General features: G+C 44.2%; 3 protein-coding genes and 1 pseudogene across 4 annotated transcripts in view; 2 read left to right on the top strand and 2 right to left on the bottom strand.

Moving 5' to 3' along the window:
* The first annotated feature begins 2105 nt into the window (after nt 1–2105).
* Nucleotides 2106–6329, top strand: LOC311107499 (SLC35A4 upstream microprotein-like). The gene is made up of 3 exons (XM_084149996.1): nt 2106–2136; nt 5687–5785; nt 6005–6329. Exons 1-3 carry the CDS (start codon nt 2122–2124, stop codon nt 6200–6202), a joined length of 312 nt encoding a protein of 103 aa, XP_084006122.1. The 5' UTR covers nt 2106–2121; the 3' UTR covers nt 6203–6329.
* Nucleotides 6330–7025: 696 nt separating this feature from the next.
* LOC311107498 (putative UDP-sugar transporter protein SLC35A4) lies at nt 7026–7997 on the top strand (the record flags this gene model as incomplete). Its single annotated transcript, XM_084149995.1, has 1 exon — nt 7026–7997. The coding sequence occupies one exon, from the start codon at nt 7026–7028 to the stop codon at nt 7995–7997; it is 972 nt and encodes a 323-aa protein (XP_084006121.1).
* Nucleotides 7998–19843: 11846 nt separating this feature from the next.
* On the bottom strand, nt 19844–24328 carry LOC311107343 (HLA class II histocompatibility antigen gamma chain-like). Its single transcript, XM_084149828.1, has 9 exons — nt 24205–24328; nt 23221–23390; nt 22871–22968; nt 22576–22632; nt 22361–22444; nt 21411–21492; nt 20998–21198; nt 20753–20806; nt 19844–20480 (listed from the first exon to the last, which is right to left on the bottom strand). The coding sequence occupies exons 1-9, from the start codon at nt 24288–24290 to the stop codon at nt 20473–20475; spliced, it is 840 nt and encodes a 279-aa protein (XP_084005954.1). The 5' UTR covers nt 24291–24328; the 3' UTR covers nt 19844–20472.
* The window catches only part of LOC311107672 (bifunctional heparan sulfate N-deacetylase/N-sulfotransferase 1-like), a 2360-nt pseudogene continuing 2346 nt past the window's right edge, over nt 24315–24328 (bottom strand). The window contains exon 3 of the transcript XR_014615875.1: nt 24315–24320. The product of XR_014615875.1 is annotated as a bifunctional heparan sulfate N-deacetylase/N-sulfotransferase 1-like (transcript). The remainder of the gene's footprint in view (nt 24321–24328) is intronic.

The raw sequence follows: 24328 nt of genomic DNA, 5'->3' as shown, positions 1-24328 counted from the left end.
AGGTGGCGGCATGCACCTTTAACTTTGGTTTTGCGGACCGTCATTATATCATAGAAGAAGAAGAAGGCGCAAACTACGGTTTCCACTAATGAAATCAAATCAAATTTTATTTGTCACATACACGTGTTTAGCAGATGTTATTGCGGGTGTAGCGAAATGCTTGTGCTTCTAGCTCCGACAGTGCAGTAATATCTAACAATTTCATAACATATACCCAATACACACAAATCTAATAAGGAATGGAATTTAAGAATATATACATATATGGACAAGCAATGACAGAGTGGCATGGACTAAGATACAGTAGAATATTATAGAATAGAATACAGTATATACATATGAGATGAGTAGTGCAAGATATGTAAACATTATTAAAGTGACTAGTGTTCTATTTCTTAAAGTGGCCAGTGTTTCAAGCAGACCACCATAGTCCCCGTGCCCAAGGACACTAAGATAACCTGCCTAAATGACTACCGACCCGTAGCACTGACGTCTGTAGCCATGAAGTGCTTTGAAAGGCTGGTCATGGCTCACATCAACACCACTATCCCAGAAACCCTAGACCCACTCCAATTTGCATACCGCCCCAACAGATCCACAGATGATGCAATCGCTATTGCACTCCACACTGCCCTTTCCCACCTGGACAAGAGGAACACCTACGTGAGAATGCTATTAATTGACTACAGCTCAGCGTTCAACACCATAGTGCCCTCAAAGCTCATCACTAAGCTAAGGATCCTGGGACTAAACACCTCCCTCTGCAACTGGATCCTGGACTTCCTGACGGGGTGCCCCCAGGTGGTAAGGGTAGGTAACAACACATCTGCCACGCTGATCTTCAACACGGGGGCCCCTCAGGGGTGCGTGCTCAGTCCCCTCCTGTACTCCCTGTTCACCCATGACTGCATGGCCAGGCACGACTCCAACACCATCATTAAGTTTGACGACGACACAACAGTGGTAGGCCTGATCACCGACAACAATGAGACAGCCTATAGGGAGGAGGTCAAAGACCTGGCCGTGTGGTGCCAGGATAACAACCTCTCCCTCAACGTGACCAAGACAAAGGAGATAATTGTTGGCTACAGGAAAAAAAATTGGACTGAGCACGCCCCCATTCTCATCGACGGGGCTGTAGTGGAACAGGTTGAAAGCTTCAAGTTCCTTGGCGTCCACATCACCAACAAACTATCATGGCCCAAACACACCAAGACAGTCGTGAAGAGGGCACGACAAAGCCTATTCCCCCTCAGGAGACTGAAAAGATTTGTAATGGGTCATCAGATCCTCAAAAAGTTATACAGCTGCACCATAGAGAGCATCCTGACTGGTTGCATCACCGCCTGGTATGGCAACTGCTCGGCCTCCGACCGCAAGGCTCTACAGAGGGTAGTGCGTACGGCCCAGTACATCATTGGGGCCAAGCTTCCTGCCATCCAGGACCTCTATACCAGGCGGTGTCAGAGGAAGGCCCTCAAAATTGTCAAAGACTCCAGCCACCCTAGTCATAGACTGTTCTCTCTACTACCGCACGGCAAGCGGTACCGGAGCGCCTAGTCTAGGTCCAGAAGGCTTCTCAACAGCTTCTACCCCCAAGACATAAGACTCCTGAACAGCTAATCATGGCTACCCTGACTATTTGCACTGCCCCCCCCCATTATCCAAAGAGAAGCCTCCTTGCTGAAACCTTACCTCTGTTGCCCAGAAGAACTGTCAAAATCGATATTGCCTAGGATTTGTCTACTTTTCTATATTCTGCCTGAAATCAATGCAACATTTTTTGTCAAAGGGCCCAGAAAAGCACTCGATTTGTCCTAGCGCTCTGTTACAATGGTTGTCAACCAACCCAGTGAAGGAATGAGCAAACAAGGGCCAATCAGAGAGGACGTTTTAGACACGTGAAAGCAAACCGGAAGCAGAAGACATTTCCATAAGCACAGATCTAGGATCAGTGTTCCCTTTCCATATCCCGCCTTGATGATTGAGAGGTAAACAGCTAACTGACTTGCAATCAGTGCAACTTTACCCAAAAGCAAATTGTCTTCCAGGCTAAAGTAATCGTTCTGAGGTGGCGGTGCATCCTAGGCGTACGAGTAGATCACATTCACTTAAACAAAAATGGCGGGTGACAAGGTGAGTAGTCTATTTTGGCTTCAATCTTTTTTTAACGTGTTATGTCAGAAAACTAGCTATATAAGAATAGCATGATCTCGTCATCTTCTCTAAAACAATTCGCTTTAACTTAAAACCAGACAGGCACGGTTTGTTGTAACGTTATTCATTACGGAAACCGTTTAAGAACCAAGGAGAAGATGGCGTAAACTGAGGTTTTGTGTGAGACTGCTAGTGAGTCGGATGAAGCTAATCCTAAAGAAAGTGAGTGGGTTACAGTGGCGAAGAAACAGGGAAACAATAGATGTAAAACTGTTAGGAAACCACTAGACTCGTTTTTAGTCGGAGTTAAGTTTTTGGATCAATGCTACTTTGGAAATCCGTTTAGTCTCGAGAGGAAAGTGTGGAGTTGGTGAGTCACAATAAGTGGTGTTGTTTACATTTTGTGTGTGTCTGCGGGGCAGAAGATGCGTATTTTAAGACTCAAAGATATCGGTGGAATGTTTCCTGTGTGGATTTTCGTAGCAGGGGGCCTATCAAGTAGTGGTGGGGAGTCGACTCCATTTCTGGGTGTCAAGCTTAGATTCCGCCAGGACTCGACTCCAAAGCTTCAGTATTTTTGCAGTGGAGGAAACTATTTTCCGTAGTCTACTTCGAGAACACAAACTCTCGCATCTTTCACTGGCTAAATTCCCAATCTGGCCCTCATACCATCATGGCCCCCTAATCATCCCCAGCTTCCAATTGGCTCATTCATCCCCCCTCCTCTTCCCTGAAGCTATTCCCCAGGTCGTTGCTGTAATTGAGAATGTGTTCTCAGTCAATTTACCTGGTAAAATAAGGGTAAAATAAATTAAAAGAAAGAGGGAGAGATGGGAGAGGCACAGCCTCGGCCACCAGGCAGACAGTCAGAACTGTGCATCAGTAATAGGCTATCGCAATGCTGTATTTCGCGGCTTGCAATGTCTTGAATAAGTTCACTAAAGTAGGGGCTATCAATGAGTAGGCTGAGCTATTCTACACGCAACAGACCGAAGACCAAACACACACTAGTGTTTTTCATAGCGAAGAGAAAGAGGAGCAGTCGAGGGAGAGAGAGGATCGGGGCAGGCAGAGACAGTCAGAACCGTGCGCATAGGCTATATCTTGGTAATCTGTATCTAGCAATGCCTCGGAAATTCACCAAAAGTATATTAAAGTATATATTAGGCTATCAATGAGTATGGCTATTCTTCATAGTACCAGTGAATTGAAGTTGAACAAAGCCAAATGCATCAGTTTAATTACGCCTAAATGTGCAATACCAAGTATTGCCTATAGCTTATTTAATGAAACCCTGGCTGGCTGTTGATGATGTTCCTGGAGAGCTACCTTTCTGTAGGTTTTCGCTCCAACCCCAGTTGCAGCTAACCTGATTCACTTTATCAACCAGCTAATTATTGAATCAGATACGCTAGATTAGGGTTGGAGTGAAAACCTACAGGATGGTAGCGCTCAACGAACAGGGTTGGAGAGCCCTGTTTTAGGCAATAGATCGTAAAGCAGCATCCCAGCTAAACATTTTGGAAATGGCAAGTTCACTTTCTCATCCATAAAAACAGTCAACTGCAAATATGGTTCAGTAGCTCAAATCAGCAGGATGGGGGGCATTGTTATTAGGAAGAACGTTAAAATAATGGTTATGATCACACTTCATCAATTTAAATATTATGGGAAGACCTATGTATTTGTGAGCCAAGCATGAGTTATCAGTGTAGCCTGTTATCGTCTAGACATGACATTGAAATATCTTCACGCCTACAATAAAAACGTCCAGGCTTCCATCATAAGGTCCTCTGTAGCTCAATTGGTAGAGCATGGCGCTTGTAACGCCAGGGTAGTGGGTTCGATCCCCGGGACCACTCATACGTTTAAAAAAAATTATGCACACATGACTAAGTCGCTTTAGATAAAAGCGTCTGCTAAATGGCATATTATTATATTATAAGAGTCCATTCAATTTGAAGAAATTAAAAATTACAGGGGGCAATTTGGAAAAAAATGAATCCTGTGTGAATTGTCATCTGGAATAACGCACATGCTTGGATAATAATGACAACCATCATCCCTAGTAATACCCATCCGAAAAGGGCTATAACATGGAAAATAATAGGTTTATCAGCGTAGTGTGCCGCATCATCCCATGGGATCAATCAAGGCTGCACACAGCAGAAATATCACTGAAATATTATAGTTCCTACACATCACCTTCTATATTCAAACAAAATAGGCCTTTCTAGGCAAATGGGCAGCATCATGCTCGTGTCAGTCCTCTAGAACACAAAGCTATTCTTCCTAGTAGGATTCTGCAATAATGAGGTGGTGTGTATGTGTGTGCGCGTCCGTTTTGGGAGTCAAGCAAGAGTCGACTCCTTTCGACTCCAATCACAGGAGTCTGAGTCGACTCCAAAAATCCTGGAGTCGTGCACCACTACTATCAAGGGGGTTATTTCTGGGGTGGCGCAAGAAATAAAGGCAGGGAACATTAATGAAGACATCGATGAAGTGATTGGTGCACGTCAACTGACCTGTATGGTGGATGAAGAAAATAAATTAACTTCATCCATGCTACTGTTCTTTGATGAAGTCTCTCCATTCTCATATAAAGTAAGAGCTTTTGTGCACAAGCCCCTTCAGTGTCATAAATGTAAAAGATTTGGTCATGTGTCAAGTGTGTGCAGAAGGGAAGAGTATCGTATGCCAGATGAAGTGAAATTCTGCAACTGTGGAGGTGGACATGCTCCTGAATTCCAGGAGTGCCCTGTTAGGGTGAAGGAGAATGGGGTGGCAAGGGTAAGGAGTGTCCAGCATGTCTCCTATCTGGAGGCAGTGATTAAACAATGGTAGTAGAGCCACCACGACCAGTGAAGATTTCTCATCAACCTAGGGATAGTGAAATGCTACATGTTAAAATGTGGACTTTGTATTATTTATTGCAATGGTCATAAACTGTACAGCACAAGCAGAGAAGAAGTCTTAAGAAGATTGGAATCATTGTGAATGCAGCTGAAAGTTTTTTGGGTCGGTGAATGTTCCGCCATCGCAGGCCCCTGAGCCTGTGTAAGGATGTATTTAGGAGTGGACTGTGATTGAAGAAGTGGGATGGGTTTTGTTAGTTGACGTGTTTCATTTTGTATGATGTCGTTTTCCCCCCTTCCCGGAATGGTTTTTTAGTTTCTTATTCAATACCCTGTCCAGCTGGTGGCGGTAATGCACCATTAACATTGGATGCCAACTGCCGGTAAACCCAATCGAAGAAGAAGTTTAAGAACCAAACGGAACGAAACGGGGAGGGACCTACCTGAATTTGTCCAATAGAAACTCTTGGAGTAAACGGTTTCTGTTACAAAACGTTTTGCAACATAATCGGCGTAATGAATACACCCCTGGTCACAGTCATATGCATGCATAGACTGAATAGAATGCGTTAACTGACAGAAAGTGGCAGTGACAGAAATCGACAGGCTCCTCAGGAAGTGTTACCTAAGCTCATTGATTGCCAGTCAGTGTAACTGACTTGCATTTGTTTTAGGATCCTTTCAAGCAGATGAAGGATCTCAACCAGCTCAAGAATCAACTGGAAGAGATCCAGAAACGTGTGGAGACCGAATTTGCAACAGGAATTCCACAGGTACAGTATGTTGTTATCCAATGCTAGAAAGTAGGTGAAATGTCACCTTATGAAACAGGACAGCAGACAAACCATGAACCTCAAGTCAGTCCTGAAACAGTCAGTCATAGAAGAATCAACTAATGATTGCTTATTAAATGAGAGTCATAAAAGCATGCCATATATTCTGTTTATTGTGTGCGTACTTTGTCCTGACTGGTGTTTCCTGTTCTCTCCCAGGGGGGCTCTGTGCTGGCATCTCCCTTTTTGAAGGGTTTCCTGGCTGGGTATATGGTGGCCAAGCTCCGCTCCTCAGCTATCATAGGAGTGCTACTAGGAACATTCACAGGCATCTACGCTGCACAGAGCTATCAGGTGCCCAACATCGAAAGCACTCTGAAAGACTATATGAGTTCGTTTAGAAAAGGACCAAAGTAATGGGAAGAACCAGGCCTAGGCTTCATCTTCTAACTGCCTGAGGTTAAGGACACAACCACCACTTCTGTGGATGCTCTCTTTTCAGAGGCTCAAACCTCTCTTGTGAATACAGCACAAAGAATATTAGGATTTAACTGGATTTTGACGTGTCCATTGGGAGTCAGTGTGAAAGCCTGGGTTTGCTTTGGGTTTTGTGCAAAGGTTAAAGGGTAAATCTACATTCAGTGCCCTGGGAACATAACATAACATAACATTTACATTTAGCAGACGCTCTTATCCAGAGCGACTTACAGGAGCAATTAGGGTTAAGTGCCTTGCTCAAGGGCACATCGACAGAATTTTTTCACCTAGTCGGCTCGGGGATTAGAACCAGCGACCTTTCGGTTACTGGCACAACGCTCTTACCCACTAAGCTACCTGCCGCCCCGAATAATAACATCTGTTATTCTCTCTCTGCTGATCACTGAATCGGATTATAAAGTGTGTAAAAGGTGATAAGGTTCCGTACTTTGAGTGTAAGGTTACATTGCAGGGATATTTGACTGCTTGCCTTAGTAAAGTTGCCTGGTGTAGCAGCCATCTAATTGATTTTGAATCAAGTACGTTCACAGCAAGACATTGGCGCTTTTATGTTTTGTAAACACATAACATTTACCAGCTTAGAATACGAACATATCTTGAGAATATTATCTTATGGTTGAATAGATTATGCCTAATTTGGGGGATTTTAAAAACATTTTTGTTGCGCATTTAGAGGTTGTTTGTATTTGTACATTTACATATGCTAGTTATTTCGGGGTGTGAATAACATGCAGTATTGAGAATGATTGTGATCCATGCCGTGGGGTCCGGGTCCCCATCCCGTCACAGGAGGCGGTGCATGAAGGGGGTCCGGTGGGGTGTCCTCCTAGGACTGATGGTCCTGATCTATGGCTCCCATGCCCCCCTTATCGCCCTCACCAAGGTGGATGGGCAGGTTCCCTTCAGCTCCTCCTCCTGTGTGGTTCTGATAGAGTTAACCAAGCTTTTGGTGTCCCTGGCCACTCTGCTCCTGACTGGGGACCTGTCTGCCCTGCACGCACCCCTGGCCCTCGTGGCCCCCTACGCAGTCCCAGCCTTACTCTACGCCTTCAACAACAACCTGGTGGTCCTCATGCAGGTCTACATGGACCCCAGCTCCTTCCAGGTCCTCAGCAACCTGAAGATCGCCTCCACGGCCCTGCTCTACACCTCCTGCCTGGGGAAGAGGCTGCGGTCCGCCCAGTGGCTGGCCCTGGGGATCCTCATGGGGGCCGGGGTGTGTCACAGCTACAGCAGCCTGGATCTGGAGGACTCAGGGCAAACTGAGGACCAGGCGAGTTCCAGGCTTCACATTACAGCCTGGGGCCTAGTTCTAGTGCTGGTTTACTGCTTCATCTCAGGGCTGGCGGCCGTCTACACAGAACGGGTGCTGAAGAGCCAGCGACTACCCCTCAGCCTGCAGAACGTGTACCTGTACGTGTTTGGAGTGGCCATCAACTTGGTCTCCCACCTCTCCAGCATGGGGGGAGAACAGGGTTTCCTGGAGGGTTACTCAGGGGCGGTGTGGGCCATTGTGGCGGGGCAGGCAGCTAACGGGCTGCTGATGTCAATAGTGCTAAAGCATGGCAGCGGCATCACCAGGCTGTTTGTCATCTCTTGCTCTATGCTGGTCAATGCTCTGCTCTCCTGGGCCCTGCTGGGCCTGCAGCTCACCCCCCTCTTCCTGTTACCTACCTCTATGATTGGCCTGGCAGCCTATCTGTACTACAGGTAGCAGAATTCTGCCTATACCTACCTGTATTGGGTACAGTGGACCCCTGCTAACTGACTCCCATTCCACCGCAACACCACAATCTCTGGCAGCACTGTTTACCAGATGATGCGTTGACATTAAGGTTGGAACGTTTTTTGGTTGGAGTGTGTTTTCTTTTCCCTTTTGAAATGCATTTTTATTTTAGTGATTCATATACAGTATTTTTCATTTAATGTCCCAAATGGTCCATTTAGTTTGAGTTATTTGAAGTTTCTAATTTGATCGTTGATTAAGCAATCGAAGCTGCACTTTAGCTGAGACTTACAGAGCCCTTCATCACACCGTCACTGGTTTATCTGTTACGCGTAATGTACTGCCTTCGTTTCACTTGCCTTTGATTTCCAGGTCAATCAATTCTGCCATATTCATTCAAGCCTTTTCTTCAATATATCATGGGTAGTTGGGTTTGAGTAATAAGTCTCCATTATTTCTACATGGTTACACAACACTTCTTAAGAGTGGTGCTATGATTGTCAGCATGGTCATTTTATTAGCATTTATCATTACCTCTGCCAACGTCAAAGGGTACAGTATGGTACAGAAAGTGTTTATGCAATACTATATAATAAAGTATATATCAAAATCGTTGTTTCTATTTAATTTCTTTGGTGTTTTCTATCTGAAATAAAATGCCATAAATTCATAAGAGAAACATTTCCCCATTCTCTCACTGTTACTGGGATACCCTTTGTCCCTTGAGGTCACCCCGCACACACAGAATGTCCTTTAGCTCTGCCAATGCTATGGAGGAAGGAGAGAAAGAAAAATCTGATTCAAGGTATGCAATAGCAATGAAATACACCATTATTTCAAGTGATTTAAAATCGTTTTTTCTCAACAAAGTAGGATCTAAACTACCTATACTAAGACAGAAATATGTTACAGTTATGTTATATAAGTGTTATCCAGGTGTGTAACTCACCTTTGCGGAGCTGTTTGTTGTCTGCTTGGAGCTGTTGGTTCTGAGAGGACAGGTAGACTGCGTCTTGTATGGCCTCTAGCAGGAGAGTCCTGTACCTGCCCTCTGACACCCTCCTCTGCTCCTCACTCACCTGGCGGAAAACCCGGAACACCTAATAAGGGATTGAGGGTGGGGAGACAGAGTTTAGCATGGTGGTGAAAGGTGTGATACTGGCAAAAATGGGTAAGATAGGCAGGGTTGGTTCAACGAATGGCAGTGCTGAATGTAACAACAAATACAGGGTGGCTGGATGAAGACAGAGCAAGCATGCACTGCAACTGCTTTGGTTTTCTGAATCTATAGCTACCCAGATGACCCTCCAGATAAAGGCTCTACCTGCAGACTCTCCTCCCTAAGAGAGTACAGCTCATGCTGGTGTCTGTGGTACTGGGTCTCCAGGTCTCTCTCGGCCTCCAAGGCCTCAGTGCGCAGGGCCTCCATCTGTAGAACCAGGACCTGTCTCTCTCTGCCCAGGACCAACAGCTCCCTCTGGGTGCCCTCAGTCTGATCATAGGGGTAGATTTATGGAGGCAGGACATTTTACCGTTTGAGTGTCTAAGATGTGAGGAATATCATGATTAAATCAATCTCAAGTGTTAAAACCAGTCACCTGCTCCTTCCCCAGCTCTCTTTCCATCTTCTCCACCTCCTCCTGTATCACTCTCCCATGATCCTCTTTGATCTTCCTCCTCCGCTCCTGTGCTCTGTTGTACTGCACCTGGTACCAGTCCTCAAGTTGTCATAGGAAGATATTTGCACATTAGTGACAGATCACTTTGTTCTTCTCAACCTCACAGAACAGTAGAGTATTCCTGGTACCTGTTCTGAGTGGTCAGATTTCTCACTGCTCTCCTGTTTCTCCTCCTTCTCCTCTCCCAGGGCTTCCTTTAGCTGCCGGATCGTACCCACTCTCTCCTGCATCTTCTCCACACTTACTCTCCCCTCTGTGAAAAAGGAAAGACACACAGTTCATAGCGACATAGGCCTGTGGTCCTCTGTAGCTCAGCTGGTAGAGCACGGCGCTTGTAACGCCAAGGTAGTGGGTTCGATCCCCGGGACCACCCATACACACAAAAAATGTATGCACGCATGACTGTAAGTCGCTTTGGATAAAAGCGTCTGCTAAATGGCATATTATTATTATCTCTACACTATTCTATTCTGTAGGCTTAACGCCCAATATAACGGATCACAATCATCAATAGAGAAGATTAGATGAATCAGGTACGAATCCTGAGCAAAGCTGGTATAGTGTAGGTTCAATGGCTGTTCATTATGTAGGCTAGTTGTGTTCATTTAGCATGTATGTACAGCACAGGAGGTTGGTGCCACCTTCATTGGGGAGAATGGACTCATGTAATGACTGGAGCAGAATCAGTGGAATGGTATCATGGTTTCCAGATGTTTGATGCTATTCCATTTGCTCCGTTCCGGCCATTATTATGAGCCGTTATTTTGGAACATTTAGCAATTAAGCCAACAGTAGTTAATGCTTTAGTATCTCCATCAATGTCATTGTGGAGAAAAAGAAGGGCACCATTTTTGTCAGGATTTACTAGAATTCTGAGATTCAGAACTCTGGGTCATAATTCCCCATCATAATTCCGTTGCCATGCCAACATACCTAACAATCCAAATGTTGCACAAATGAGTTCCGTTTCTTGATCACATTTGCTGCTGGACACTTGGTGAGATATCAACTTCCAATATCGAGAAAACAGCATTATTTTACAAAGTAAAAAGCCATTGCTAATAGAAAAACATAAGCAAACACGTTTGGCCATATTTTGTAGGCCCTTTTGGAATGTTTGATGAATTGCCATGGTAACTGCCATAATTCCATCAACTTGCTACCACAGAAATACAATTCTAATTATATGCATGTAACAATCAATTACCATGTCAACTACTGTGTAGCAGGCGACCAACTAAAAATCCATGGTCTGGAAGAGGGATTGGCATCTGGCGGCCCATCCCTTAAGGAACTCAGCCGGGGTCTCAATTTACTGTTGAGAGTTAGAATAATAGAATGCACAAGGTGTAATTTCGAAATTTGGTTGTGCATCAAAAGTCACTCAATTAGTCCATGTCAGCTAAATTTGTATAGATTGGTAAATTAGTCTAGCAGCCTGCTATCTAAACTTTTAGTAAGCAAGGTCGAATTACCGACCGGGGTGGGGCCTATTGATCATCAGTTATCATATAAAAATTGCAAACATTTGCCTCCATGTTATGGCAAAATGTGTAGAAATTGCAGGAAATTAGCTCTAAAACTGCTCATTTTTCTCTCCGCCCCATGGCAAAATGAGTAAAATAGCATGAAATGAGTTATAAAAGTTATAAATCTTCTCTCTGCGCCAAATGTGTAGAATTGCAGCAAACTTGGTGTTTGGATGTGGGTATGCAGACCCACGAGCCACTGCAGCCCCTCATGATGAGAAAAAGGCCATTCAGTTTTTTTTGTGGCCCCCATCAAAGTTGCCCATCCCTGGAGCATACAATAAGAACAACTAGAATGGACATATTCTCTCAGATCATGGCAATTTACGATGGGATTGCAATAATACTTCGAATTCTATGGGTGGCACAAGAGAACTCTGTGCCTTTAAATAAGCAAAATTGAACATCATTGAACATTCCAATGTCAATTGAGTTGGTTCTTGATAAAGTTGTATTGAATACTAAACACATAATTCCTGTGGTACACCCAAAATGGCCACCGGTCCATGTATGTCCATTCTAGTAATCCTATGGTCTGGGAATGTGTACCAACTGAACCACAACCTGACCTTCTATTAAAGACATGCTCCGGAACTTTGGCGACTACTACGTATTTTTTAAACCCCCCGCTTTGGGCTGAATGTGTCAATGTGTAGTTCATACATGCATAATCAATGAGCAGAATTACTGTCTTACCTCAATTAGCCACGAAATCCCTAGTTTGAAAGCGACTGTTTTCTGAAGCTGTGCGGCACCATTTTCCCGAAACTTTCCTCCATGTGGCCCAGCCCCATAGCAATTCAAGTTCTAGCCAATGAGTTTCAGCCCCTCACCATTTGAGTGATAGCTAGCAAGATGCACACTCAGCAGAGCGAAAGAGAGAGCAATGACATGGTGCACATATCTGCACATATGTGACGTAGTACACCAGGGTTCTTCAATTCCGGTCCTGGAGGGCCGAAACAGTTCTGTTTTTTATTTCTACCTGGTAGTTAATTGCACTCACCTGGTGTCTCAGGTCTGAATTAGCCCCTGATTAGAAGGAGAGGATGATAAACAGAGGTGTTTCGGCCCTCGAGGACCGGAATTTAAGAACCCTGTAGTACACCATTTTCAGGGACCACTTTTGGCTGGTGAGTGCTACTTTCAGAACTACTTGCTAAAAAGTATACAAAAGTACACCAGATAATCTCTTTAACACAATCCTTTCCCAGACAGCTCCTCAAAATGGAGCAACACAGCTGTAGGACAGATAGAGAGAGGGAGGTGGAGAGAATATTCCTGGCTGTGCCTGTGGAGGCACAGGGAGACACACGGGGTATGTTGTTGGGGCTCATTGACAACATACAAAAAGAGAAAGAGAGAGTGGAGATGAAGGAGATAAAGTTTCAGAAAGGAGTAGAAAGCGAGAAGGAAGAAATAGAAAAGAGTTGGGAGGAAGTAGAGAGGATGGAAAAGGAGGTAAAAATTGCCACTGACTCCAGCCAATCAAGACATAAGACTGTTTACTCTGCTACATACACACATACTGACACAACACACAAAAAAAACACACACACACACATACACACTTTTAAACACATCATATGCTGCTGCTACTTTGTTCTTTATTTTACTCTTACTATTATTTATCCTGATGCCTAGTCACTTTACCCTGCCTTCATGTACCTCAAATACCTCATACCCCTGCACACTGATCTGGTACTGGTACTTTATCCTCATGTATTTTATTCCTCTTTTTAACTCTGCATCGTTGGGAAGGGCTAGTAAGCAAGCATTTCACGCCGTAAAGTCTACACCCGCTGTATTCGGCGCATGTGACAAATATAAGTAGATTTTTTTACATTCTTTTTTTGAGGTGGGCGAAGTTGAGAGACAGTGTGGAGAAGGAAAGCCACAGAGTGAAGAAGCAGGATAAAGAGGTGGAGAAGAAGTGGGAGGAGCAGCAGAAGATGCAGAAGAGGCTGGAAAGGCAAAGCAAAAAGGTGGAGAAGAATAGAGAGATTGTCATTTCCACCAAGAAAGAGTTTGAAAAGGAGAGAGAGATGTTGGAGAAGAAGAAGGAGATGGTGAATAGGTTAAAAGAAGATATGGAGGCGATGATGAAGGAGATCAACAGAGCAGGAACTGTCATCGAGATGTGTGAAAATGAGATGGAGCAAGTGAAAACTGAGATGGAGGAGAAGGGAAGAAAGGAGCTGCGGAAAATGGAGCAAAGACATATGGATGAAATGGTAAAGATCAAGATGGAGATTGAGGTGCTGAAAGGGGAGGAGTTGCAGAAAACAAAGATGGACATTGAGCACAAACTCAAGGATGAAAATAAAAAAATCAAGATGGAGATGAAGGAGGAATTGACGAGAATGAGAGTGGTGCTAAAAGAGGTGGTGAAGCAAGTAACATTGGATATTGGAGGTGGAGAAACTGATGAATGAAATTAACCAGAAACACAAGGAGGAAATAGAGAATATCAAATTGGAGATGGGTAAGAACAAAAAGTAGTACAGCTCGCCTAAATTTAACACAAAAAAAATAGCCCCTGATACCCCACCCCTATATACCCCACACACCCCTAAACCTACCCCACACACTTATTATTTGAATTGTTATTATTTCATTACTTTCATTAAAGGCATAGCTTACAAAGGCAAACTGGTTGTTTATTGGTCCTTATGTGCTTTGACCCCAGATGGGGAGGGTGAATGATGTAGACTAGCCAGTGGAGGCTTATGGGAGGAGTTATAGGAGGACAGGGTCATTGTAATGGCTGGAATGGAATAAATGGAACGGTATCAAACATATGGAAACCACGTTTGACTCCATTCCAGCCATTACAATGAGCCCATCCTCCTATAGCTCCTCCCACCAGCCTCCACTGAGACTAGTGTAGTGGTTGTCACATCACAGAGACTTCAAATACTGATGAGGGAAAACTGGATTTGTAACACTCATCATGCAGGCTTCATGGGCTCCCGAGTGGCGCAGCGGTCTAAGGCACTGCATCTCAGTGCTTGAGGTGTCACTAAAGACCCCCTGGTTCGATTCCAGGCTGTATCACAACCGGCCGTGATTGGGAGTCCCATAGGGCGGGGCACAATTGGCCCAGCATCGCCCGGGTTTGGCCGGTGTAGGCCGTCATTGTAAATAAGAATTTGTTCTTAACTGACTTGCCTAGTTAAATAAAGGTAAAATATTTGTTTATTTTTAAATGTAGTCTATTTTGGTGGTCATATTTAGAACTACAGCTCATCCTAGTATATTTACAACTACAGCTCCCAACAGCACACTTGTGTACTTATTACAGTCCTCACATTGCATACACACTACCTTTGATGTGCTCGTCCACCTCCTGTCTCAGCTGGTCCTGCAGGTCTTTCCTTCTCTCTACGGTCACACTGTGGTCCGTGTTGTGGTCAGTGTTGTGGTCACTATTATCAATATGTATTAGGGTCTTTGGGGAATGCAGTCCCTGCCAAATCAACACAACTCTAAATACACATTGCAGAGATTGAGGCATAGTTTATTTGTTGTTTCAGATACAGCTAGATATGCTGTTCTCTACAGGAAAGAGACTGTATCTCACCTTTAGGTTCTGGGTTAGTTCTGCCAGCCTATGGACATCCTCCTCTCGATGGTCCCCTTGTGACATAATTTTTGTTCGAAACTCCTGAATACTGTCCCGGATCTCATGCTTGGTTACCTTTGGACACCATCGTTCCATGAAACACAACATTATGAAAGAGATCGATCATTAACACTAATTTCCCCTTTATAACACATACATTGGACAGTAGCGAGGTACTTACAGGTGCGTTCATGTCCTCAGAGAAAGCAGTTTGAAGCCATACCGTCCAGAATCAGCGAGTTCATCTGGGTTTGATTACACTGGCCTGAAATATTTATGGCCCAGACTCCACTTTCACTGGTCAAGGTAATGGGGTGTACAGTTACTCAGGATGCGGGTATGAGTTCAAAACAGAGGTCACCTTCATATAGACTTTTCCAATAAAGAAGTTGTCTGTTCTCTAGCCTAGGATGGTTGTCTCCGAAAAAATACAACTCACAGCAGTCTGAATTGAATGTTTAGATTCATTTTATTATGACTGTAATCACTCAGAGGCAAAAAAAAACATTTTAGTATGTTAAAAACAGTGTATTGCAGATGGGTATAATAATACAATGGGGGTATTAGGTGATAGTTGGCTGGTGAACTTCATAACTGTCACTGTGTCACTAGTTAATGAATCCCTTATGTTGAAATAAGAGAGAGGACGTGACCAATATGACCCATATACATCAATCTATCTAAGGAAGGAAACATGACAGCCATACAATGAGGCAGGACAGAAAACAAACATGTATCTCATAGGACAGGGATGAAACACTACCTCCCTTAGAGTCCTTCCTCAGGAAAGGAAACGTTGTTCAGCAGAGTCCCCTGGAGAGACAGTAGGGTGTCACACACAAACCCTTCGGGCCAATCCTCCACTGAATCCACCGCCTCAGTGTGTGCTTTCAGGAACTCTAGAGTCTCTCTCAGACTGCAGTCACACTGATAGGGGTTCTCTCCTGCGTGGATGACATTGAGCTTCTCCAGGACCCCCTGGTTCACCTCAGTACCAGTCCCATTCAGGAGGCTGGTCCCGTCCACCCTTGAGACCTGTAACCCGGCCAGCTTCTCCAGAGAGGGGAGACTGAGGAGGCGGTTGTGTGAGAGGTAGAGCTCCTTCAGGCCCTGGGGAGGGCTGTCAAACTGCTCCAGAGCATTACCGCTCAGATCCAGCACCTCCAGGGTGGTCGGCAGCCAAGGGCCAGCCTTGTGATGCAGGTGTGGGATAGGTTCAGCCGCCGGAGGCTCTTCCACTCCTGGAAGCACTGAGATCTGGGTGGCGTGGGGCAAATTTCAGCAGTACACACATGATCTGGAAGGAGCTGAAGAGGTTGTGACTCAGATTAATGGAGGTCAAGTTCCAGGTCATATTGCATTGAGTGAGCCCTCGGAAGCTGGTCTCAGATAGCTGGTTCTCAGACAGGTCCAGGTGGGTCAGGCTTCGCAGCAGCTCAGCGAAGTAGCACAGGATCTCAGCCAGGACTGAGCAGGCAAGCCCCAGGCTCTGAAGTGGGCCTAGTAGCCAGTGGTGGAGGGACTGGATGGAGGGCTGGAGGAGAGAGGAGGGAACTGTAACATTATCCAGCCACATGGCCGTGACAGCTGAATTAAAGTATTGTAGACCCTCCAGAGTTGACTCAATCTCATCCACTTTGGAGCGGGGTAGGACGTTGATCAGCGCGGCGAGGAAAGCAGAGGAGACAGTGACGCTGCTGAAGATTAGTTTATGTGCCTCTAGGTGAGGGTAGATTCTTCAGAGCTTAGCTCAGGTCAGAAGGTACACCACTCAGATCATCATTATGCAGCTCTAGTTCTCCAGCTTTGAAACAAGTCATCAATCTCATAGGATTGTTGATAACGTCAGCGGACTAACGTCTTGTCCAGATCACAGGAACCTGCAACCCCCATGGTCTGTCCCCACAGCAGAATCACACACAAGTACAGCTGACTCGCTATCATGGTGGCTCTCCTAAAGAGCCATGGGACAGGGACGATAGAGAAGGAACCATTTTCATTATAGGGCACTGCACAAACTGTGAGTTGATTCATATAAATCTGAATCCCTTCTATGCATGGCATTATTTTTTCCATTTCCAGACATACTGTATAGTAATACATTCCAGAATTCCATTGACCTGTAACATATAAAGCTCCCTCATTTAGAGAAAAATATTACATCTTTAAATTCTTTACTCACCCTCTTGATTGTGGAAGTTGCATGTCTGTAATAAGTCCTAAAACATGTTCTGATTTCCAGAAAAGTCAACCCCACTCTTAAACATTCCCTACTTCTGCTTTAGTAAAATCAAATCAAATTGTATTTGCCACATGCGCCGAATACAACAGGTGTAGACCTTACAGTGAAATGCTTACTTACAAGCCCTTAACCAACAATGCAGTTTTAAGAAAAATATGTGTTAAGTAAAAAATAGATAAGTAAAAATAAATAATAATGATAATTAAAGAGCAGCAGTAAAATAACAGTAGCTAGGCTATATACAGGGGGTATCGGTACAGAGTCAATGTGTGGGGGCACAGGTTAGTCGAGGTAATTGAGGTAATATGTACATGTAGGCATAGTTAAAGTGACTATGCATAGTTAATAAACAGAGAGTAGCAGCAGCTTAAAAGGGGGGGGGGGGGGGACGACAATGCAAGTAGTCCAGGTAGCCATGATTAGCTGTTCAGGAGTCTCACGGCTTGGGGGTAGAAACTGTTAAGAAGCCTTTTGGACCTAGACTTGGCGCACCGGTACCGCTTGTCGTGCGGTAGTAGAGAGAACAGTCTATGACTAGGGTGACTGGAGTCTTTAGGGCCTTCAATTTTTAGGGCCTTCCTCTGACACCGCCTGGTATAGAGGTCCTGGATGGCAGGAAGCTTGGCCCAAGTGATGCACTTGGCCGTACGCACTACCCTCTGTAGTGCCTTGTGGTTGGAGGCCGAGCAGTTGCCATACCAGGCAGTGATGCAACCAGTCAGGATGCTCTTGATGGTGCAGCTGTAGAACTTTTTGAGGATCTGAGGACCCATGCCAAATATTTTCAGTCTCCTGAGGGGGAATAGGCTTTGTCGTGCCCTGTTCACAACTGTCTTGGTGTGTTTGGACCATGTTAGTTTGGGATAGTTTAACTTCCATTTCCATTTTACTAAAGGTCCGCTTTCACCTAAAATCTACAAATGTCAAAGGTAAACAGGAAAACATCCTCTTTTTAATTTATGGCAACTAAACACATATGTGAATGACAGTGATAATAGTGGTGCAGATAAGATATTAAGGATGTGGTTGCTCTTCCCATATGTTCTATTCATCTTCCATATTAAGCCCTATCAGGACTGGAGTATAGAATAAAGCACCTTGAATGCCAATACACTATATATACAAAAGTATGTGGACACCCCTTCAAACAGGTTTATAAAATTGAGCACACAGCCATGCAATCTCCATAGACAAACAATGGTAGTAGAATGGCCTTACTGAAGAGCTCAATGACTTTCAACATGGCACCGTCATAGGATGCCACTTTTCCAACAAGTCAGTTCATCAAATTTCTGACCTGCTAGAGCTTCCCAGGTCAACTGTGCTGTTATTGTGAAGTGGAAACGTCTAGGTGCAACAATGGCTCAGCTGCGAAGTGGTAGGCCACACAAGCTCATAGAACAGGACCGCCGAGTGCTGAAGCGCGTAGCGCGTAAAAATTGTCTGTCCTCGGTTGCAACACTACCGAGTTCCGAGCTGCCTCTGGAAGCAACATCAGCACAAGAACTGTTCGTCGGGAGCTTCATGAAATGCCGACCACTCCAGCCGACCCATGGCCAAGCAGCCGCACACAAGCCTAAGATCACCATGTGCAATGCCAAGCGTCGGCTGGAGTGGTGTAAAGCTCGCTGCCATTGGACTCTGGAGCAGTGGAAACACATTCTCTAGAGTGATGAATCACGCTTCACCATCTGGCAGTCCGATGGAAGAATATGGGTTTGGCAGATGCCAGGAGAACGCTACCTGCCCGAATGCATAGTGCCAACTGTAAAGTTTGGTGGAGGAGGAATAATGGTCTGGGGCTGTTTTTCATGGTTTGGGCTAGGCCCCTTAGTTCCAGTGAAGGGAAATCCTAACGCTAAAGCATACAATGACATTCTAGACGCTTCTGTGAATCCAACTTTGTGGCAACATTTTGGGGAAGGCCCTTTCCTGTTTCAGCATGACAATGCCCCTGTGCACGAAGCGAGGTGCATACAGAAATGGTTTGTCGAGATCTGTGTGGAAGAAATTGACTGGTCTGCACAGAGCCCTGACCTCAACCCCATCAAACACCTTTAGGATGAATTGGAACGCCGACTGTGAGCCAGGCCTAATCCCCCAACATCAGTGCCCAACCTCACTAATGCTCTTGGCTGAATGGAAGCAAGTCCCCACAGCGATGTTCCAACATCTAGTGGAAAGCCTTCCCAGAAGAGTGGAGGTTGTTATAGCAGCAAAGGGGGGACCAACTCCATATTAATGCCAATGATTTTGGAATGAGATGTTCGACGAGCAGGTGTCCACATACTTTTGGTCATGTAGTGTATGTCATTTACAAAGAATTATACACCCTCTGCCAAGGAGCACATTGTATTACTGTCATCATCATACATAGAGGCATGCCACCCTACAGCAAAATGTTGTGCTTTACAAAGTAATGTTCTTCAGTAACCACCATCTTAGTATAGATGTTCTGCACACAGATCTAGGATCAGCTTACCCTCCCCCAAACCTAACTTTACCATTAATGGAGGGAAAAGCAAAACTGATGATGTGTCATCAGAGTTAATTTCATCATACTGTAGCCTACTCCTAACCAATATCATAACCCCTGATCTGCAGTCTTGTTATGGTGATTCATTTTACACTAGTTGTTATTTTGTGGTGGGTAGATTCTATGTACAATTAATCTCAGAACTAAAATCTCTGGTCAGATGGTACCGTTTAAGTAGTCTGTCCTCAAGAGATTAATGCACAATAAGAGAGTTACAAAAAAGCACATTTTAGTAGGAAACGGCACACTTTATTAATTTTTTTCTGGTTCACTTCTCCCTACATTCATTAAAGTCCAAGTATGCTTATCCATGGTTATACAGGTGTAAAACGTTACATCTATGTTAGAAACTCTAGACAGAAGCTTATCAACGAAGCCCTATGGCAGTCTATGGGGAGAGACAGACCAGGGAAACAGGGTGGGGCTAGCCCCCATCAGAGGGATATGATTTGAGGGCCAGAGTAAGGCACTAGGGGTCAAAGTTGACAGGAGTGGGGTCAGGGGGTCAGGGGATGGAAAAGTCTGGGTGTTGTGCATGTTTTAAAATGTAACACACATCTTATATATATATATATGTGTGTTAATACTTTACATAGCTGTGTTGAGTTAATAAGCCAAAAAAGCTGTTAATAATGTTAATAGCATTTATACTGTCCAAAGAAAAATATAATTATCCATAAATCAAAAGAAGAGTATTTCATTGTTTTGTATTCCAGGTAATTGACCTTTATCATGATAGAGGAAGAGTGAAATAGCCATTAGTAGGAAACAGGGGAGGGGGGGGGGGGGGGGGGATCTGACAGTGAGATGAGGAGAGAGCAGGCCATCTGGTGCTCTGGTGGAGCTGTGGTTTTACTCATCTGCAAAATATAGAGAATAGAATCAACCTTATGTACGAAACCATCTTGCAATTTATTCAGATGAACAGTACAGTGTAAAGATAAAACAGAGAGACAACACTTTTAATTCCATGTAATCAAAAGTGTTGTCTATGTATCTCTCGGTCCGTTTGTTATTGACTTTCTTTCTTTCTTTCTTTCTCTCTTTCTTTCTTTCTTTCTTTCTTTCTTTCTTTCTTTCTTTCTTTCTTTCTTTCTTTCCCTCTCTTTCTGTTTGTTTGTGAAACACTCACCCGTGTTCTTCTTCAGCTGCATCATCCTGGGTAAAGCTAACATCTGTCTGGGGACTGTGGGGAACAAACAGTAGCATGAGACAAAAATAGTCACTATCTATATGTACATACAACTGCATAGATATACCATGGCATGTGTAATAGTGAGCAAATGAGCTTTGTTATAGACTGCAGAATGCACAAAAAAGCTATTGAATGGACACGGAGGTCATTAATGCTGTATAGACTGTCTGCCTAGTTCCTACCTCCGTCACAGGAGACTCTGCCGCGCATGCTGGTACCCTCGATGGGTGTGCCGTTCTTGTCCACACACCAGCAGAAGCCGGTGGCGTGCCAGCACTGCATGGGCAGGTAGTTGCCCTGCTGGTCACACTGAGGGAGGTAGGCACCAAGCTTACGTCTGTGGGACGACTTGTCCAGGTTACACTTGGTCTGCAGGCCGGCAGCTGAGGAACAGAGAGAAGAGAGAGAAAGACAAAAGAAAAGAGGAGAGAAAATAGTTTTATTCAATACTTGGTTCAGGTGGTGGATGAAATAAGAGAGAGGGAGACAAGACAGAGGAAGTTGTGCATTCGTAAGGTGGTGTGAAGGTTGGTGGGTAGTGGTGGGGGTAAGGAGGAGTTAGTGGTGGTGATGGTGGGGGTTGTGGTAAACTCACCTGGCTGAGGTGTGGGGGGTGCAGGGGGCTTCTCCTGGGCCATCTGGAAGAGCAGCCAATAACGTGCCCAAGTCTCAAAACCCTGCAGAAAACACAGTGGCAGGAGTTAGGGGTTAAAGTTCAAATAAGATAGGCCTAAGTGTGGGTTATATATATATATATATATATATATTCATGGGATATTATAAGGAAAGACATCAAACATTCAGCCTGCTGCACAGTCACTTTGTAAGCTCTAGTCTAGAGCGCCTGGTTAAATTGTGGTTAGGAGCATTTTTAAACCTTTTTACCTAAGATTGGTAGTGCTAGTATGAAAGTTTATATTCATCACGATCTTACAAATTCGGTTGCTTGTACCAGATAAATATCTTTGGTTTAGTACTAATCAATTCCAGTCTAGAGTAACCGCCTGGTAAATATTGGTGCATGAGCAGTTTATAAGGTACTAATTTAGCAGAATACAAGTTATCTGAACACAAGTGTGAATAGTGTGTATGTACGGAGTAATTTTTACGTATCGTCTTCAACATATCACAATTTATTTCAACACATTGATTATCTAAAACCGATGTTTTGACACTAGGCTATACATTTAAAATCGATGACAACAGGAAGCAGCAACAGTATCATTTTCAACTTATGTTTTAGGAATATAAATTATTATTTTCACATTATTTTTCAACATGAATCTACTTAATTAGGTCAAACTACTGAATGAGCCAAAAAACCTTGCTATAATTGATTGATTTTGATGATATATGTGAAATCGTCAAAATATGTTTGTCCTGCCTATTATAAGTGTATGTTCTCAGGTTACGTCCCAAATGGCGCCCTAGCCCCTATAAACAGGTAGTGCACAACTTTTGACCGGAGCCTTGTGGCCCTGGTCAAAAGGAGTGCACTACAGAGAGAATAGGGTGCCATTTGGGACACATAAGATTCAGTCTCACCTTCCACTCTGCCTCCTCCATCTGTCTCTTCAGGCTCTGCAGGTTGGCCAGGAACGTCTCGTTGAACTGGGGCAGCTGGGGGTTCTAATAAAAACAGACAATCAAATGATTGATCAATCAACCAATGGTCAATATTTGACCTTTCTCTGTCTTTTGTAGAGGTGACTTCAATGCAAAGAGTGGAGTAATTAATTAACATGTATTTATTAATTTACCTGCAGCAGATCCTTCACCTGCTTCTCCAGGCTCACAATGGCAGTGGCCTCCAGTTTCTGATGGGAGAGCAGAGAGACAGACAGACAATAAATACTCATCATACGCATATATTTGTTTCTTTTTCCCCCCCCAAAGGAGCAGGAAGAGGGAGCTTAGTCCTAAGGGGGTAGATCTACAATGCAATTTCATTGGAGTTAAACACAAGTTGACAGTTGCAAGTGAGCTTAGTGACCGCTTTTCCATAGTTTATAGAAGCCTCTAAGAAGAAGCAATTGGGAAACAGGAGAGTCATACCGTCATGGGAGTCTTTTCTGTCTTGGCGTCCTCCTCAGTGAAGTCTATCAGCCGGGGCATGTTGAACAAGGGCATGTGCATCTGGACAGGGGCTACAGCTGGAGCAAAAGGGGGGTGACAGAGACCAATGAGTGCACACTTCAAATTGGGAGAAAGCTAGCTCCTCCAGAACTTCAGTGGAATAAACCACGTACCTCTATTCCTCTTTTCTATCCAGTCCCCCCAGTCTCTCTTCCTAAATAAGTATATCTCACTTCCCTCTCCTTTGACCACCCACTCGACCTACATCAACACCACTCCTTCCTTCCTTGTTCCTACCTCTCCTCCCCTTTCCTTCCCCCCTCCCATACCTGGAGGTCTGTTTCTCAGCTGCTTGCGCATGTTGTCATTGGTCTTCTCCATGTCGTGGATCTGGCCCCTCTGGTTGAAGACCATGTAGGCAGTGAGGGCCTGGCCAGCCAGGAGAAGACAGGCCAACACCGTGAACCCTGCGATCTTAAAGGCACGGCTGTTAGAAGCCCTGCAGGAGGGCGGGAGGGAAAGAGAGATATAGAGAGATTACACCTTGACTCATGGGGACTGGATTAAAAATGTTCAATGCTATTTTCAAAGCGGTATGAGGATGTCCATAATTGCAGTTCTGACGTTTTTGGGTTTGCCCTGGTTTTATGTGAGATCCCTGCTCCTCCAAAAAACAACTAATCAGAGCCCTGGTCCAGAGTCAAAAACGAATCCTAAACCAGTTGTTATTCAACAAAGAAGTACCCCCCCCCCTTTTTAGAATGAAAATATTCAACACCGTTTTCTGTTCTTCATTCCTGAGCCAATGATTAATGCAGATTTGTGTGACATCACTAGTTGCTAGGCTGAGGCTTTATCTGAGTGTATAGATAAGTGTGAAAGTATGGGGACAGTCACCCTAATCAGATAACTCAAATGTTTTATTATAGTTCCTCAACAATGACTATGATCAAAACTTTGGGAATGTAATGCTGAAAAAGACATGAAATCACATGTCGTTACTGCATGTTCAATATAATTTGTGCATACTTTCAATAATGATGTGAGTTCAGAATAGCATAGCATAGCCTACCAGTTGTAACCTTTAACATAAAATATTACACCTGTTTAAAGATTTTCCAAATATTATTTAGTATATATACTTTTTAATATATATTTATCATAATAAAATAATTTGAGTTGACACATACTTGAATCTTAATTTGGGAGATAAAGAAACACTGACCCTATTGGTAAAAGGAACGTTTACCGGTTTAACTGCAAAATCTATAAAATCTCATTTATTTAGTAAAATCACAATAAATGTGTCTCACCCTCTTGTGGCTGTCATTGGGAGGATCACATCCTGGCTCCCCGAGCGCTCAAGGAGCGCATCTGCATGTTGCTGTTGCTCCTCCATTCTCTGCGTCCAAGTTCTCTCAAATCAAATCTAGTCTG

This window comes from Coregonus lavaretus (assembly GCF_964263955.1).
Source record: "Coregonus lavaretus genome assembly, chromosome: 32".
NCBI lineage: Eukaryota > Metazoa > Chordata > Actinopteri > Salmoniformes > Salmonidae > Coregonus > Coregonus lavaretus.
The sequence above is the reverse complement of the archived record's forward strand: the minus strand, read 5'-3'. Positions and strand labels throughout refer to the sequence as shown.

Coding starts and splice junctions, on each gene's coding strand:
- LOC311107499 (XM_084149996.1), top strand. Junction 5,786..6,004: donor TTGCAACAGGAATTCCACAG/GTACAGTATGTT, acceptor GTTCTCTCCCAG/GGGGGCTCTGTGCTGGCATC.
- LOC311107343 (XM_084149828.1), bottom strand. CDS start 24,290: ATGGAGGAGCAACAGCAACATGCAGATGCGCTCCTTGAGCGCTCGGGG. Junction 22,445..22,575: donor AGGTGAAGGATCTGCTGCAG/GTAAATTAATAA, acceptor TGTTTTTATTAG/AACCCCCAGCTGCCCCAGTT. Junction 21,199..21,410: donor ACCCCCCACACCTCAGCCAG/GTGAGTTTACCA, acceptor TCTGTTCCTCAG/CTGCCGGCCTGCAGACCAAG.